The sequence below is a fragment of the Rhagoletis pomonella genome, unplaced genomic scaffold (genome assembly GCF_013731165.1).
Source record: "Rhagoletis pomonella isolate Grant_MI unplaced genomic scaffold, Rhpom_1.0 Rhpom_scaffold_00007, whole genome shotgun sequence".
NCBI classification, from domain to species: domain Eukaryota; kingdom Metazoa; phylum Arthropoda; class Insecta; order Diptera; family Tephritidae; genus Rhagoletis; species Rhagoletis pomonella.
In genome coordinates, this window is record NW_023458561.1 from 53291719 (window position 1) to 53309543 (window position 17825).

At 35.4% G+C, this 17825-nt stretch overlaps 1 protein-coding gene across 1 annotated transcript in view; it reads left to right on the forward strand.

Moving 5' to 3' along the window:
* The window catches only part of LOC118743901, an 80972-nt gene extending 66093 nt beyond the window's left edge, over positions 1-14879 (forward strand). The window contains exons 2-5 of the mRNA XM_036476663.1: positions 404-613; positions 790-1019; positions 10745-12609; positions 14729-14879. Of these exons, the coding sequence (XP_036332556.1) occupies positions 404-613; positions 790-1019; positions 10745-12609; positions 14729-14879 (2456 nt within the window). The remainder of the gene's footprint in view (positions 1-403; positions 614-789; positions 1020-10744; positions 12610-14728) is intronic.
* Positions 14880-17825: the final 2946 nt, after the last annotated feature.

Consider the following 17825-nt stretch of genomic DNA (forward strand, 5'->3'; position numbering starts at 1 on the left):
AGATGAACTTAAATTGTTTTAAGATACTCAAAAAGAACTTTGTATTATTAATAAGCTGTTGAAAGCATTATCTACTGAATTATCAAGTGTCTGTATAAATATGTAAGTACATTTGTATGTAATTTTTGTAACTATCGCAATAAGCTCTTGCTCATCATGTCAGTCGACACAGAGCTCAGGCACAGTATCATGGGATTACAAATCAGTTTTTTGTTAAGAAAAATCCAAGACGAAACGAGCTCAACTATTCGTAAGACAATTTTTATTTATATTATATTTTATATTGATTTTTCATTAAATTATTTACATGCCTCTTTTGTAAGAAAATTTAATCAACACATTTCCAACTGCTGCTTTCTCTACTCTAATACATTTTTGCCTATTTTCATTACTCTACTTGCAGCAAAATCGCTACCGTTGCATTGTGTCGTCGAATCGGTGCATTCATTGCAGGCCTCACTCGCCATCGACTCACGTAGTCCATGGAAGCGACGCACGAATATCGAGACAGACAGTTATGTGATTATGGCCGCATCAACGCCATGGTCGGAATTGGTGCAAACAGCGCTGCAGCGACTTGGCTACTCTCAAGAGGCGGTCAATACAGCAAGAGGTAAGTGAAGTGATGAGAGGAGAGGTCGGATAGTTAAAATAGCTGGTGTAATGCTTAGTATACTCCATACTAAGCAAATTTTAGAAGATAGCGGAGAAATGAATCGAAAAATAAATTGTGAAGAATGAAGTTGTATATAATTTGTTTGATTAGTCTTCTCTTCTGTTTTTTCCTAGGTTCGATTATGATTAAAAACTGGAAACCCATACCGCTTGAAATGATCTCCGATAATCCAGTCGTACCCATAAGTGATATAATCGGCGAATTGACCTCAGTGGTCACACTGCGTATTGTTATATTGCGGTCCAAGCCATCGACGTTCGGCGAAATCAAGGACAAATTGTTGAAATTGCTCGTTTTACAATCGCATACTGTATTACGTTCCACGGGTTGTCCACTCGATGAGGTGAGTGTTAGGGTTTTTATAATATCTAGTTGTTAATATAATAATGGATTTATTCATAAAAAATAAAGTATGTTTAAAGAGCTTTATAAAATGACGTTTTCATACATTTTTTAGTTTATAAACCTTTTTTAATGCTACTTTATTTCTTATGAATAAGGTCGTAAGTCTACAAATTTGAATTTTAAAAATATCTATGTCTGTATGTACATTATGGTGGTCCAAAAATGCATGTGAAAAAGTAAAGTCGGAATTTATATGCTCTCACCCCCTAGGATTGTTCTATACCGAAAAATATACCCTTATTTTTTTATTTTAAAATCAAAAAATTTCCATGTATTTTATATGGAGAAAAAAACTTTTCGTTTTTCTATCGGAATACTTTGCTTCTCTTCAGGAGACTTGCAATAATTTGTTCATTATACCATTTTTCAAGACGAACGATTTTTTATGGGTACCCCATTGTATTTTTGGGGTTTTAAAAATAGCAATTATTAAAAAATATTGATTTTCAACAATTCTATACCACTTCTACGAAAAATGGTTTTCCCCATACAAAATACACGGAAAACATTATTGGCTTTCAAACAGTTATAAATAAATTTTTTTAAACAAAAAATACGGGTATTTTTCCATTTCATTATACTTTGAACTTTTGTTCCCCCGCATGTGTTTTTGAACCACGCTTATGCACATACATAGATATTATATCGTCGTTTCAAGTGCAAAACCGCGTATCAACAAAATGCAAAACCGTGTATGTGAAGTTGTAGAAATTATTTTCTAGAGCGTAAAATACTCATTTTTTAAAATGGTTCTCTATTTTGTAAAGCAATCGCATATTTGCCTAGTATATTTCAGGACGAATGGACAAGGATTGTGCCAAAAGCTTGTGTGAGCAAATCCAATTTTTGGCAACCAATGTCAGTTACGCGGTTTTGCAAAATGACGATATGCGGTTTTGTACTTTAAACGACGATATGTACATGCATAATTAACTAATTCTTCCAAAGATGGCACGATCCCCAAAGCAACACCACACACTACCAATTAGAACACTACCAATTAGAAAAATTTGAAAGCTTAAATATAATCAAAAACGTTAATTAGTGCTTCTCTTTTTGTATTCACTTTGAACTTAAGAAAAGTGCTACAAAATCGGTTTAGCGTTAGCACAAAACTAATGAAATGAGTATTTCGTGACACTAATCGGTTTATTGTCGAATAACATTTTGCATAAAAGTATAAAAAGCCCCGCCCTCGACGTTATTTACATATGTATGCAATGAGAAAAGTTCACTACACAACCAAAAACTTTTGATAACTCATGCATGCTTTTATTTAATGGCTAATCTGTTCTTAACTCGATTGGGGTTGGTGACTGAAATGTAGCAACCGTAGTACCTTTCATCGTAGTGGCGCATATTTATGTATGTACATCCTGGTGATAACGTCCTCTGCCTACGATTAGATACCTCAAAGCAATGCCTAATAATGTGAATCCTCGATGTAACGAACTTGAAGGGATGGGACAAAAGCTTCGTTATATCTGTAGTTTCGTTATATTTATAGACTATCAAAAACTCAATCCAACGAAAAACGCAAAAATGTATATATGTACATAAGTATAGTTTAGTTTTTTTTTTTTTATAATTGTTTAGACGCGACTGCTAACACCGGGCGCTTAAATGCATGCTATGTACTGCTGTATGTGCAAAAATTTCATTTATATGGATTTTCATATTATGGAATTTTTGCACATGCACTTCCCATCTGCTATGTAATAAAACTTTCTTAAGTTTTATTTTCATGGCAATTCAAAGTATGATCGGATTTAGATATTCATTACTTATCAACAACTTGAATCGAAAAAATTGCTTCTATATTGTTTGCGAAGCTCTCCTGCCATGAAATAAATAATAAATAAATGGGTTTGAAACCATGGTACAATAATTACAGGTGTTGTCTTCCCAGAGAGCGCATATTCTGATCTGCCTTATTTAAAAAATATCGTTGTTGCCCACACTAAAACGTTTACTGCAGGAAATATCCCTTTTTCCATACCCCATATACCATATGGGTCATTCCATATAATATTTACACCTCAATATTTTTTTTGGGGTGAAATTGATTTTTTTTACATTCTTTGTCAAAAAAAGAAGACACCTAATTTTTTATTTCGTCATGATATTCGCAAATCTCGAAAAAAAAGTCCCGAAATTTTGAATTTACTGAGAAGTATCTCTTTTTAATTGTTTGCTGTTAATAAGCTATTTGTCGGAGCATATTTTTCTTGTGAATATTTTTCCTATTAGCTTATGTGACGATATCGCTCTTTCTTGGCATTTAAACAAACATTTGACTCATTATTGCATTTAGCTCATTACAAATATTTGCGATTATGGGGTTAATGTATGACGAATCAAGCGAATTTCGACGCTTTAGATAATTTATTAAATTACGCATATTTGCTGGAAAAATATGCACATACATTTATTGTACAATCATATGTTTGTGGTTAATTTATTATGTGTTAAAAGGAAATTATCTGCAATTTTTTACAATTTAGACCTTAATCTTTTTCTGTTGTGTATGAAAACATACCAATGAAATGAAGCTTTGCAAAACCATTCTTACCTCACCTTGTTCGATTAATTAACAATTTTTATACCGATGACGATGTATATTAGCCCACTACGATTGCTTTGGCAGCACATGATGCCGTATATCAAGCTCTTCCATGGCTTTGAACATAGTGCGATGAGTATATCATTTATAATGCAAATGATTTCGTTCTTCAGCTCTGGAATCATCTTGGGCTTATTGGCATAGACCATACTCTTCACCTAATTCCAGGGAAAGAAGTGCAGCGGTGTCAAATCCAAAGATTCCGGCCGCCATTTGACCTCATTGTTCCGTGAGATTATGAATCCTGGGAACTTCGTTCGTTGGCCGTTGTTTCATGCGCTGTGTAGCAAGTAGCAGCGTCCTGAAAAATCAACAAATTGTCCAAGTTCATGTCATCTGACGGTAAATCCGCCAGCTCAAAAACCACACCATACAGTGGTTCGTGGCTACATAAGTTTTTCATATATGACATGTGGATTTCCGGTACCCCAAATGCGGCAGTTTCGTTTTTTTTTTTTGTTCCGTTTAGGTGATATTTTGCCTTATAGTAATGCGCGAAATGCACTTCTTGCAGAACTCTGATATTCTGGAAATCTTTGAAACACTTTCACGCGTTGTTTAACTGAGTATCGCTTCACAACTATGTTTGCCAAAGCCTGTTATACCAATTGTCTGAAAAGAAATTTAAAAAAATTATATATCGTTCCCTCTAAACGGGGTTATTCGAAAGTGTTCTTATAGTGTCTGTTAAACCATTTACTACCCCGAATGAAAATATAGAGGTCAGACATTTTCACTTCCGTTATATTTACCAAGCTGGTGAGAAAGCCTGATTGATTCTAAGCAGGGACGTGAACCGGTTTTGAACCGAACCGGTTTTGAACCGGAAAACCGCTCTTTTCTATTAACTATACTGAACCGTTAACCGAACCGAAATTTTCCACAAATGTTTGATCCGAACCGAAAACCGAATCACTTTCTATAAAGACTGAAAGGTTCGTTTCAACCAATTTTCAATAGATAAATGTACCCACTTTTTTTCTTACCCATCATGTTTGTTTACCATGTGACAATATCAAATGTAAAGGCAACCCATCTCATTTGACAGACACTTGACTCTTAACCTTGCGCGTTGTTGCACTTGACACTTGACACTTAAACTTGTTTTGTTTTTCGAACCGTTGAACCGAACCGAAACCCCGGTTCAAAGACCAAAAAACCGCTTTGACAAACCAATCCAAAACCAATCGAACCGCTGAAGCGAACCAAACAAATTTTTCATCCGGTTCACGTCCCTGATTCTAAGTGCTTGGGTCGCCATGTTTTGAAAACTTAGTATTGACTTATGTATATATGTAGTGGCAAATTGAATCCTTTTCTGCAAAAGGCCTCGGCCATAAAGACCCATATTTCAGAAATCGGTGATAGTTGGGAGTTTGATGCTTTAATGGTCTGCATTTCCAAACTGTGTCTAGCTAGCCCACCGGCTATTTCGTTCGCATCGGTATTGCTATGTCCAGCAACACAGCAATGAATGGCTTTGACATGACTCAGCGATGCTGGCGATGCGCTATATTTCCGACCTATTTTTTACACCTTTATCTATGATCATAACTCGTTCAATGCGGATTGGCTGTCAACCATTATAGTGACTCTCTCTGACAGGTACTTAATGCTTTGTATGAGACATGTAGCCTTATCTGTATGGCGGATAACTCCGCCTGAAAGACACAGCATGCGTCAGACTTGAATAGAGAACTGCGCTGACTCTTTTTTCCACCTTTGAGTCCTCGGTCCTGTTCTACACTTGTGGGAAATCATGTAAGAATTCTAAAGCGGAAGCCCCAGAATGACGTGATATAATCAGTTCCGTTCGCTCACCTCTTTCAAGCCCCCAAAAGGGCGTTGCCGGTCCGTTTTAATATAAGGACCCTTTACGGCTGCACTTATTACGAATACTTGTGGTAACTTAAAGTGAAGGATCATATTCAGCACCTCTTAAGGTGCAGTGTCCACAGCACCTAATATACCCAGGCATGCGAGCATCTGCACATTTCCGATTATTTCATAATACACAGCCACTTTTATCCAGACATTTCCAACAGACCAGAACTTCATGTGGTATAAGTTTTGTCCTCTGAAAAGTGGTTTGCGATCCTTGTAAATCAAGCACGATATATGTATGTGCATAGTTTTAGAAAAAGTCGGTATCAGTTGATAAATCAAAATCCCTATTAGTAAACAACGACTGCCTAGAAAATAGGTTGTCATAAATACGTAGATGTATATCTATCTAATACCTATGTATATTTATTTACCCGTAAGGGTTAACTTTGCATTATCATGTATTAGTTTTTTTTTTTACCGCTAAGCCTACAACTAAATCAAAATATTTATTTTACCCGTCATGCACTACATCACCAACATGCTATATATGTATGTACATATGTATTAAGTATTTATGTACATATGTATATATGCATTTGTGAAAAAATTCTTTACAAACTTTTTTACGTAATGCCAAGCGTAGCTTAAATGATTAGAGTATCTTCTTTAACTGATAACAGTAGCCAATATCGACATATGTATTTATGTATGTAAATATGTCTGCTTATAAATCTACTTCTATATCTTATGAGCTTAAATAAGGCACCACTTTCCTCTAGCTTGCGATCAAAAAATAAAGTACATACATATGTATGTATGTATGTATTATGTGTACAAATATTGTAGTTAACACCTATCTTCAGCGATTGTGTTAAAAAGTACATACACACATTACTTTAGCGGACTTTACCTAAAAGCCACCACATTAAAACACACAAACTACCAATTCTATGTTCACATATATCTCGGTGATAAAACGTTCACTCACTCGCATGACGAATTAATGGTCTTTTTTTATATGTACATACATACATACGTACATACCTAGTTTAGCAAAAAATCAAAAATACTCACAATACGTATTAGTATTTTGACTGATATCAGCTGTCAACGTAATGAATAACAATTTCAAATTTGAAGTGATTTAACGTCTTGCAATCACACCAACCCATTCGCGAGCTAAACGAATCCCACAGCACTCGAGTGTTGAGAGTGGTATACAATATGTATTGAGCTGTGATTTTTATGGTGGACACTTAACAGGTGACAGAAGTGGGTTGGAAAATTTATGTTTGCAGCGGTAAAGCGCATTATGGATTCGTACATATGTATACACCTATGTCTGTATGTATGTATGTACATATGCGTCCGTTACTGTGTTTTGATATTAGTGGAGGATTAGTTAGGTTTGAATATCGTTGGATGATTGGTGGAATGGTTTACTACTTCTATGTGAATATATGTATGTGCATTAGGGTGGTCCTTAAAAAATCAAATGAAGGATTTTTTCAGGTCTCACCCCCTCAATCGGTAATACCACTGTCAGAGATATCACATATAAATTTTGGCACCGATTGGAGACGGTTAAGGCGTGTCACAAAGGGGTCAAAGACCTGATGCTTGTAGGGACTCAAAAAAATTAAAAATATTTTTCTTCATTCTATGCCCAAAATCGATGCTGCTAAAGTCGAGGATATCACATATAAATTTTATTTCCGATTGGAGTCGGTTAAGACGTCTGCATAGGGTAATTTGAACTTTGATCCCTATACGACACACCTTAACCGAATTCGATCCGGACCAAAATTTATATCTTATATCTTCGACTATGGTAGTATAGATTTTGGGTATCAGACGGGGAAAAAATGTATTTAAATTTTTTGAGTCTCCATAGAGGAATCTGAACTTTGACCAAAATTTATATGTGACATTTTCGACTACAGCAGCATCGACGTAGGGGTTGAGGCTTAGGAAGTCTGATGTAAAAATTTGCTTCCTACATTGAAGGTCCACCCTAATGTGCATGCTCATTGCTTACGCGATTGTTCAACCGTTCGTCTATTAGCTGATGGCACTGCACCATTGCTTAGATTTAAGCAGAGTATTAACTTGTGTTATTGGAAAAATTTCCTAGTCAAGTGCAATTCATTGCAAAATGTTATTATTTATTAGACTGATACTTATGGGCTTCAAAGCTTCAGCCATATACAGTTAACGGTTGGGAAATTTCGGCATCAACAGTCATGGGTTACGATAGATAATGACTACTTGTTACCAAAGGTTTTTAAACACTTATAAGTTAAATAATTTTAAGTGAAACATGCTTAAACGAGAAATAACGCGCCATTATTGCTCAAAGTGTAATCATTCTGGAAAATTAGGCGCGAAAAAGCTTCAGTTTTTGAAGAAGTTCTCCGATAGCGTTGGTGTATGATGTGTTTTGGAACGCACTTTCATCTTGTCTGCTCTCGAACGAGAAACGGCACTGAAGATTGTATATGTACATATGTAGTTCAAGCCGGCTTGTCTTCAAAACAAGTTTGACAAGGGATGACGAAAATTGGCTCTAAAACACATCTCTATATATCCTTAAATTAAATCCTTACCCTACGAAATTTTATAGACCCCTATGGAGAGAAATCTTACTTACTACAAAGGTATAAAAAGTTTTAACTAAAAGAGCATAAACTTTACTTAATACATAACTAAGGCCACGCTTGCTTTATTACAGTTTGGCCTTATGCTGCAAATGTTATATATAGTATCACTGCAATCTGTTATATCGAATGCTTTCGAATTATTCTGATCATTTCGACGCCTCCAAACCATACCTTAGACTTAGTCAGACTTAGCATAGTATGGTTTGGAGGCGGCGATTTTGATTTTTCAGAATGAGTAGTAGTTTACCTCAGAAATTTCATATACCGAAAAATTTGGTATGACCAACGAACGTAGGTAATAATAGGTTGTGCCTTCCCCTTTCATCCAATCAAAAAACGTATTTGGACAAAAGAGGAGGCACGCTCCTGTTACTCACACTCGCTACAATTATAACGTGTTTTGTCCCTTCTTATTATATCTTCGCTCTACGCTCTTCGGTATGACTTCGGTCTGAAACACAAACATAGAAAACTTCCTTATTAACACAACATACATAAACAAAGGGCGCACGACATTGTTGACATGCGAATGACATTGCAACGTAGACGAAGGCCAAGAAGAGATGGGTCGAGAGAACTAATCTGCTATGCAAGCCCTGATGGGTTCGGCTGCACTAGGTTGGTATAACTATTTACAAGCAGGAAAGAAATTCTAAGAAAATTTATTTGGATAAGAAGAAAATGTTTCAAATTATGAAAGGAATAAAAAAGTATAATTGTACCTACTATACATACATTTCCATCACTGATATGGATGTAACATAGTCGGAAAAAGTTAATTTACATACCTACACTGTCGGAGCTGAGTATTGGCACAGCAAATTTTTCACATATACATATGCAACAATTTTCATTCTAGTATTTTTCCGCCAATTTTGTATAAAAACATGGTTCATTCAACAACAAAAAACATAAAAATATAATTCCTAAACTTTTTGCAAAACTCGCGAAAATGCAGCAAATTTTCATTAAAACTTTCAGCTTTTTAATCAGATTTTTTAGAATTTTTTTGAGTATGCAGTTTTGCAGCCAATTAAATTCTAGTCAAAAAATGCAAGTTCGAAGTTAGTCAAAAATCGCGTTGATTTTTTGATGAAAAAAAATTGCCAAAAATCAACAGTAATTCCTAGCTACTTAAAACTTGCACTTTATTATAATAAAATTGGTTGGGCTTAAAATCTACGAAAAATTTGCTTTGACTTCTATCCCTTGGCACCCATATATTAAAAAAATATATTTAAATTAAATTACTAAACGGGTGGCAACCCTTTTCAGAAATTGCTTCGAAATAAAGCTTTTAAGCACTCTTTGATTTGACGGCCCTATTCAAATATCTCGTTAGATGTGTTACTTAATTGATTCTATATTTCAAAACAAGTGGCAACCCTCTTAATAAATATAAATAAAAAATCCCTTTAAATTATTTTCGATTGATCCCTATGTGTATTAAAAAGTTTAAATTAAATTATTAACTACATTGATTTTAGCTTTTTGATCAAGTTTCAACCGTCTTCAAAAATTAAAAAAAAAATAAATAAAATATAAAACCTTACTCGTTTGACACCAAGATCAAAATATTCAAACTAACTTGTTAATTAAATGGATTTCAACTTTTAAGCAGGCAGTAGCTCTCTTTAAAAATATTTTCCAAATAAGGGATTCTTAAAACTCGTTATATGGGTATCACATATAAAAATATTTCGTTTAACTTGTTAGCTATTTTGATTTCGAGTTTCTCAACAAACATATTCAACAATGTCTTTAAAATAAAGCTTTCTTATGTCTCCCTCGCTACTTCATTTCAATTATTAATTAAATAGATTTAATTTAATTAAAAAAATATTTAATTTTATTTGTCATTTAAATTTATTTTGAATTTCTAATAAGTGGCAATACTCTTAGAAATTTGCTTGAAATGCTGCAGCTTTCTTAAAACACTCTAATTTGATATTCGTATTAAAGTAACTGATTTGACTTGTTATTGAAACTTTTCTAACAAACAGGTGGCAGCCCACTTCAAAAATATTTGCAAAATAAATAGTTTTTGCATCGCTTTCTGTCGACGCCCACATTGTTGTAATATTTTATTAACCCTATTAATTAGTTGTTTTTTACTATTAAAAAAGTGGCAACTCTCTTCAAAAAATGTTCTATATGTACACATACATATGAGTTCGCATCGAATAGTACCTCATGTCGGAAGACTGGCTTTAGTATAATGAACCAAGCCAAGGAAGAACTCTTGGCAAATAAATGTGAAAGAAATAGTTCCGATCCAAGCAAGTCAATATTCCTATTAAGTCTCATAAAAAAATTCCTTACGCTTAAGCGTCAAAGAGCCACAAACATACTCACCCGCTCAGTCTCAAACTTTCACATTTACCAGGATAAAATTTTAGAAATTGTAATAACCTTTGCGAGCTCAAGGCGCGGTTTTACTATTGAATTAAAAGAAGAAAGCTTCGCGTGTGCGGAACACTTCACTTATAACTTTATATAACAATAAGCCAAAAACTAACTTAAAAATGATCCACTTTTTTCTGCCATCCACAGATGACGCTTTCACAAATATGCCGCACCTCTTACCAAAATCCGTACGCCTTTCCCTCGGGTGAGATTTCCGATGAATTGCGTCGCAAATTCGATCAATGGTGGTCGCAACAACTAACGCCTCAATCAAGTATTGCCCCAAAAATGTTACCGTTCCTAACTGCACCAACATCAGTGCCCAACGAAATGGACTTCAAAGTCGGCTCGGCGGCCGTAGCAGCAGCCGCTGCTGCCGCCGCTGCTGCACAAGCCGGCCTACATGCTGCCTCGGGCGTAGGCAATGTTCCTGGTGGCAATATGCCCAGTCTCAGTGGCAGTCATGATTCACTGCTTATGAATGATGCTACACATCATGGTCCACCAGGTGCTGCCTCCACACATCATCCCAATATGCTGGTACATCCAGCCATGCATCCGTCGATGCACCATCATCATCACCATCCACACTCACAATATCCAAATCAAAAGACACGCATGCGCACCAGTTTTGATCCAGAGATGGAGTTGCCGAAGCTACAGAAATGGTTCCAAGAAAATCCGCATCCATCACGTCAACAAATACAAACGTATGTAGTGCAATTGAATGCGTTAGAATCGCGTCGTGGCCGCAAGCCGCTGGATGTAAATAATGTTGTGTATTGGTTTAAAAATGCGCGCGCCGCTCAGAAACGCGCCGAAATGCGAGGTGGTTTGGCAGCGCTGGGTCATCCCGGCCTCAATGGTTTTGTGCTGAATCAGCACGGACAGCTGGGTCAAAGCTCAAGCAGCAGCGGCGGCAGTCAGCAATTGAATAGTACTAACATTAATTTAGCCATGTCACATGACTTCCTAAAGAGTCCGTTGAGTCTGAAGTCGGAAGATGTGGACACAATGTCACAGCATTCGGAAGACATGGATGAAGACAATAGTCGACCAGGCTCGCCACAACTACCGCTCTCGCTGACCACACACGAACGCAACCGCAATTCACCGCTTGAGGGCGCTGACGGAAATACGGAACAAAAGGAGAGTCTTCGTGATATGGTTGAAGCAGAGATCTTGGTGAAAAGTGAAGCTGACTGCCAATCGATGCTGAACGGTTCGCTAAATCAATCGCTACGCGCATGCTCGCGCAGCTATACGGAGGAGGAGACACAGCCGCAGGATAAACCAAGCGAAGCACAAACAGGCGACCAACAAGGCGACAATCCCAATGAGAATACAACAATTAGTCAGCAAAATGAAACAGAGCACAACAATAGCAATAATAATAATAACAACAATAATGCAAGCAATGCCAACACTAATATCAACATTGCCACTAGCGATAGCACTAACAACAACAGCAGCAATAATATCAATGAGCAGTCCTATGATGCTGTGAACACACAACCGCAAGCACATTCCTCACCCAAAATGAATTCGCCCAAAGAGGAGGATGATGATCTTGATATGGAAGATGATGACGACGACGAGAATGATGCATCTCAGCTTGATGATTACTGTTCGCCATCGCCCGACTTGGCTAATGCCTTAGCACAACGCAAAGATATGCCATTTTCAATGGTACCCAATTCGATGTTCTCACAGTCCTTTATGTACATGAGCCATTATATACCCGGGTTCGGTCAAGCGGCTGCCAATCATCCGCATGCGCACCATGCCGCTGCTGCAGCGGCTGCCGCGGGTATGCCACCAAATGCGCTAATGAATCCGAGCGGTTTGAATTTGTCGAGCATGTCGAATGAGGAGCGACGTAAAAGGAATCGTACCTTCATTGATCCGGTCACGGAGGTGCCGAAACTGGAGCAATGGTTCGCTATGAACACACATCCATCGCACAATTTAATACTGAAGTATACAGAAGACCTAAACACAATGCCTTACAGGTAAGTTCAAAGAAATTTACGAGTAAATTAATTAGTATATATACATTTCGTTGTCTTAATATAGAAAGGATCAAACTCATTTTTTTTCTGTTGAAATTTCTGCCGATTAATCGCCAAAAACACATTAATTTGAAAAGATAAATTATACAGCATAAAATTAGATATGAAATTAGATAGTTAAAAATTCTGGTGAAATAATTTTTCGAACCTACTTACTGGCTAAATGCACCGAAATTATTTCAAAGGGAGTATTTTCAATTCCCTAATTTCCATTTCCTTCCCTTACTTTCGAGTGGTTGCAGATGCATACTGATACCCTGTACGATCCAGGCTAGATTCCAAAAAAAAGCTTTTCACAAAAACGATCGCCTCTTAGCGGACAACGACAAAACTCTGAGCCTACTTTTACCATGAAATATCTTCTCGTAAAACAAAACCATCTTCTATTCAAAGTCGGCCTATAATTCCATAATCTTAAAAACAAAAGATGCTGTCTTCTTACCTATTAAATGCGTGCTGAATATGGTCCTACCTCTCTTCGCCTACAAGATAAATTCGTCATTCACCAACCGTAGTCAGTGCCATCTGGTTGTGACCGCTTAGGTACAATGTGAGCAACTTGATGTTGGATCTACTCAAAGCGAAAGGATAGCCATAAATTTTGTCCTGTTCGAGACCACCTACCGCTCCTCGGTGCTTACTACCGTTCTGAGTTTACCACTCGGTACCAGTAGATCCCAAAGCAGAGGTCACAAAATGGTTGCGGTTCCACAGGCACAGACGATTAGCCTTTTCTTCCAGTTCCTCGCCTACTTCATTTCCTTAGATCTAGCAGTGGTCTGGTATCCAAACAATGCTACCGTGTTTCTTGTTGCCAAGAGTTGAAGAATGTCACCATGGCCCGATGGATTGCGGGTCATCTTTACATTGCAATTGAAAAACTAGTGCTGGATCCATGAACATCCTAATCTGTCTTCTATCCTTGACCTGTATGTGTACTAATGCACATTAGGGCGGGTCAAATTTTTTCGACTATAGGCGTATAGCATAGGAGGATTCTACGTGTAATTTTAAGCAAATTTGCCGAAAAAACCATGGGTCTAAAATCAATTTGGAGTTTGTTTCTTTTACTTAACATATTGATGTAGTGCCGTAAAGAAGTGCTTAAAGTTTGTATAAAAGCATGCTATAAAAGGTTTTTGGTATGGTATCTTTTTCCTTAAATTTTTATTTTTTTGGCCGAGCGTAGGAGTCGCCTTCTCACATTTTTCTTTAGATCTTCGGCATATAAAGTCTGCTCTAAAAGTATGATATATCGATGTTCTTGTCCCGAGGATAAAAATTCTTTCGTTCCAAAATTTACTGACCTCACCCTAATTTTAGTTAATTAAAGCTCACCATCAATAAACTCTTAAAAATTTCCATTATTCCAGTTGAGCTAAATATCCTTTTTTTTAATGTCACCGAAATACGTACAAAAGGGTCGCCTAAGTTCGTCCAAAAAAAAAAACCGAAATGCCTTGGAAAAATGCTTTATACCCGGAGGTATACCTCGAACTTTTTTTGTTTACTTGTATACACATACATATCGTTTCCTTAATATAGAAAGGCTATAATAAATTTTCCTTCGAAGTTCAGATTTGTACAAAAATCGGTAGATGACTCGCCAAGGACCAAAAATAACTTAAAAACAACTACGAAATAATTAAACTAGTATCACTGTTCATTGAAAACCAGTGTTCTTCAGTTCAACTTTTTTTATAAAGATTTATAACTACCGTGAAAAGAAAAAAATGGATGATAGGGCTTTCCTTTATTATGGTAAGGATAAATTGATACCATTTAAGTAATGCAGTCAAAATGTATAGATACGTTTTCGAAGTCAGCTTGTATGGGTTTATCGACGGCTCAGTGGAAGATCGACCTATCTCGGCAGCCTATCTCAGAAAGCTTTTCAACAATGCCCTATTTCAGAAACGCCCTATCTCCGATAAGTTTTCATAGTCCTGACTTTACACAACAAAAAAATCGACCCGCCATTATTTCTTATTATTATTATACTTTCACGAATCAACACTTACCTATTTATAAAACGTTTGCATATTTTTCACCTTTGCAGGCAGAAGTTCCCTCGCTTGGAAAGTAAAAATGTTCAGTTTTGGTTCAAGAATCGACGCGCCAAATGCAAGCGACTAAAGATGTCGCTCTATGACGGCTCTCAGCTACAAGGTCTCAACTCATTTGTGAGCAAATATGAAGAACGCGATTAAAAAGGAACGAACCAAATAGTAGCTGCAAATAGAGCAATAATAATAGTAAAAGCGATTAGTGCGGATGAATAATGTGAAAATAGCAGGTTTGTGTAAAAAAGTAGTTCTTTGTAAAATCAAAAATGTCGATTACCAGTGATAAAGCGACTGATTGTTGTGTGAAATAAAATTAAAATTAAAAACAAAATATCAAATCAAATATTCTCAACGAATATTATGAAACAACTATTAACTATAATATTAGCACCATTGTAGTATTGAATTTAGTTTACTACTAAGTACTAAGCGACGATAAAAAACCAACAAAAAAATTACGAGACCGGCCAATTGTGTGTGTTAAAATTACAACATACATACAACATAAAAATACAAATATGGGCTCTTTTAATTAATTTGTATTATATATAATATGTGTTTGTTAGCTATTATATTTATTAAAGGAGAAGAAAATGACAAATAATAAAAATAAAAAAATTAGATTTTAAAAATATCTAGTTTGATGCATAATATTTATTTAAGGGGTTCTGCGCTAAGATAAATTATTTAGAAATTGTTTTAATTTAAATTAGGCCGGTTCAAATATATTGAAAATCCAGCACTATTAACTGTATTAATTAATATGTATATATCTATTTAAACCTAAACTATTCGATAGAAATTAATAAATTATATTGTAATTAAAACGTAGTTAAAACCAAAGATGGCATTTCTAAATACCTTTTTTAGGATAAATCTGGTGTAATATGCAATAAATCAGCGAAAATGCGCAAACAGAGAATAAAATTTTTTTTTCACTTTTTTATGTTCATTATATTAAATTAAACGGATTTGAAATTTGTTTTGTATATCCGGCTCAACATCAAAAAAAAGTAAAGCAAACAAAAAATCCTTTTCAAGCAATTACTATACATACATAAAAACATACTTTTCAATAAAGGAAAATTTTAAATTTATTAGTGACAATTTTGATTTCTACGATAATTTGATTGCATGAATGCACAAATCGACGCTTTAAAAAATAATTAGAATTTTTCAAATTTAATGTATAGTATACTGCTATATGAGCATTTTTCGCGTTGTATTTACTTTTAGTTTAAAGACATTAAGTTTATAGGTATTTGATACCAAGCAATATGAAAATTACAGCAATTAGTTTGGAAATATGAGTGCAGCTAGTAATTACATATTCAAACGAGAACCATCAATGTATACAACAAAACACTTCAAAAAGTTGTGTGCCAAAAAAAAAAATATAACGAAGATTTTCAGTACATTTACGAAGTCGGAAAAAAGCAGCGTTGGTCGGAGAGAACTGCACCATAAAGCATAAAAATGGTTCTGCAAGCTTGCCACTGAAGCGGTCAACTGTAGTTTAAGGAGGTCATCCTAAATATCAAAGAAAAAACTAGAAAACCACACAACTTTTAACAAATAGCCTACATAAAACTACTTTGGTATGCAAAATTGCATCAAATAAAATAAGCAATCCCACAAAACTAAGCAAAAGCACTTAACAGAGTAAAGTAAAATTAATTAGTTATAAATTAATAAAAAAATAATTAATTCTATTTAAAACTAAAAAAATCACAAGTGTAATGTATTTAATACTGGTAAATGACAAATTATTTGTTTTTAGCTTTTAAGCGCACTGTAAAATATAATTAAAAAAAAACATATTTCAAGTTTGTAAAATAATTAAAAAAATAAACAATATTCGTCAATTTATTGCAAAAATTCCATAAATGAAAACAAGAAATAAAAATTTTAAATGTAAAATTAAAGACGAAAGTGTTTCATTTAATTCAGCGTACTACGTTCCAAAGCTAGGAGGAGACTCATGCCTACAAGCGGGAAATTTTGAAATATTTGTAAGTATAAATGCATTTTTATTATAGAAATAGAAATACACTCGGAGTTCGCGTAAAACTGTAGGTCTCTCCCCTTTGTGTGACAACATCAAATCGGAGGAGAAGCTTGGCCAAACACTAGCGCCAATCTATTAATTTAATTATATGTATATCAAATTATCGAAATTTATCGGAAAACTGGAATGTATCGGGTGAATTCCAAGCCCTGCCTAAGACCTTCGAAGATATGAAAAATTGTAGTCGGGGTTTAGTTCTAAAGCAAGAGATTTTTCGGTAAGTAATTTTGTACCCTATAAGTTAAACAGAGTACTAAATTAGAAAACATCTCCAGTGCTATTAAAAAGCTACAGCGGCGACAGTAGCTGGCACTACTAGTATTTATAAATAGGCAATGATATTTCTCATAAAAAAAGAGAATTAGGGAGTAGTAGGGTCTTGAAATTGCAAAAAAAAATGTATGGGCACCCTAATGTATATACGTACATATCGATAGTATCCCTGTGGGGAAAATCTCTAGTTCTGAACTGCTGCGCTTCTAGTACATTTAGACCCAGTACTGGTTTGCGATAAATCTCTTTTGCATGCAAGCAACTGGCGAATTTAACATGGCGATGTCCTAGGAAGTGTCCCTTTTTCGATAGTTCCGAACTAGTCCTAAATTCTATAGTTCCGAACCAGTTCTTAAATCGACGAACGAAAGAAAAAAGTATCATGATTTTTTAGTCTTTTTGGTTCTTCCGTGTGTGCGATGTTAAGTTATTTTGGAAGAAATGTGTTTTCAATTTGAAATTAAATTTGTTTGAATGATTGTAAGAAATCTACGTTTACATACCTTTTGCTGTAGCTGAGTTTGCAGAGGTGCTCGCTGTTATTTATTAGATTCCAGACGGTCCATAGATGTTGAAATGTTAACACAAATTTTAGTTTTGTATTACCAAGCTATGAAAAAGCATCTGCGAAGCGCAGACTAGAAGTGTATTTGAACGAAAAAGCCCGAACACATAGCTATGCAAAGTAAACAAGCCCCCCGCTGCATCCCTTTTTCGATAGTTCCGAACTTGTTCTAAATTCGACAAAT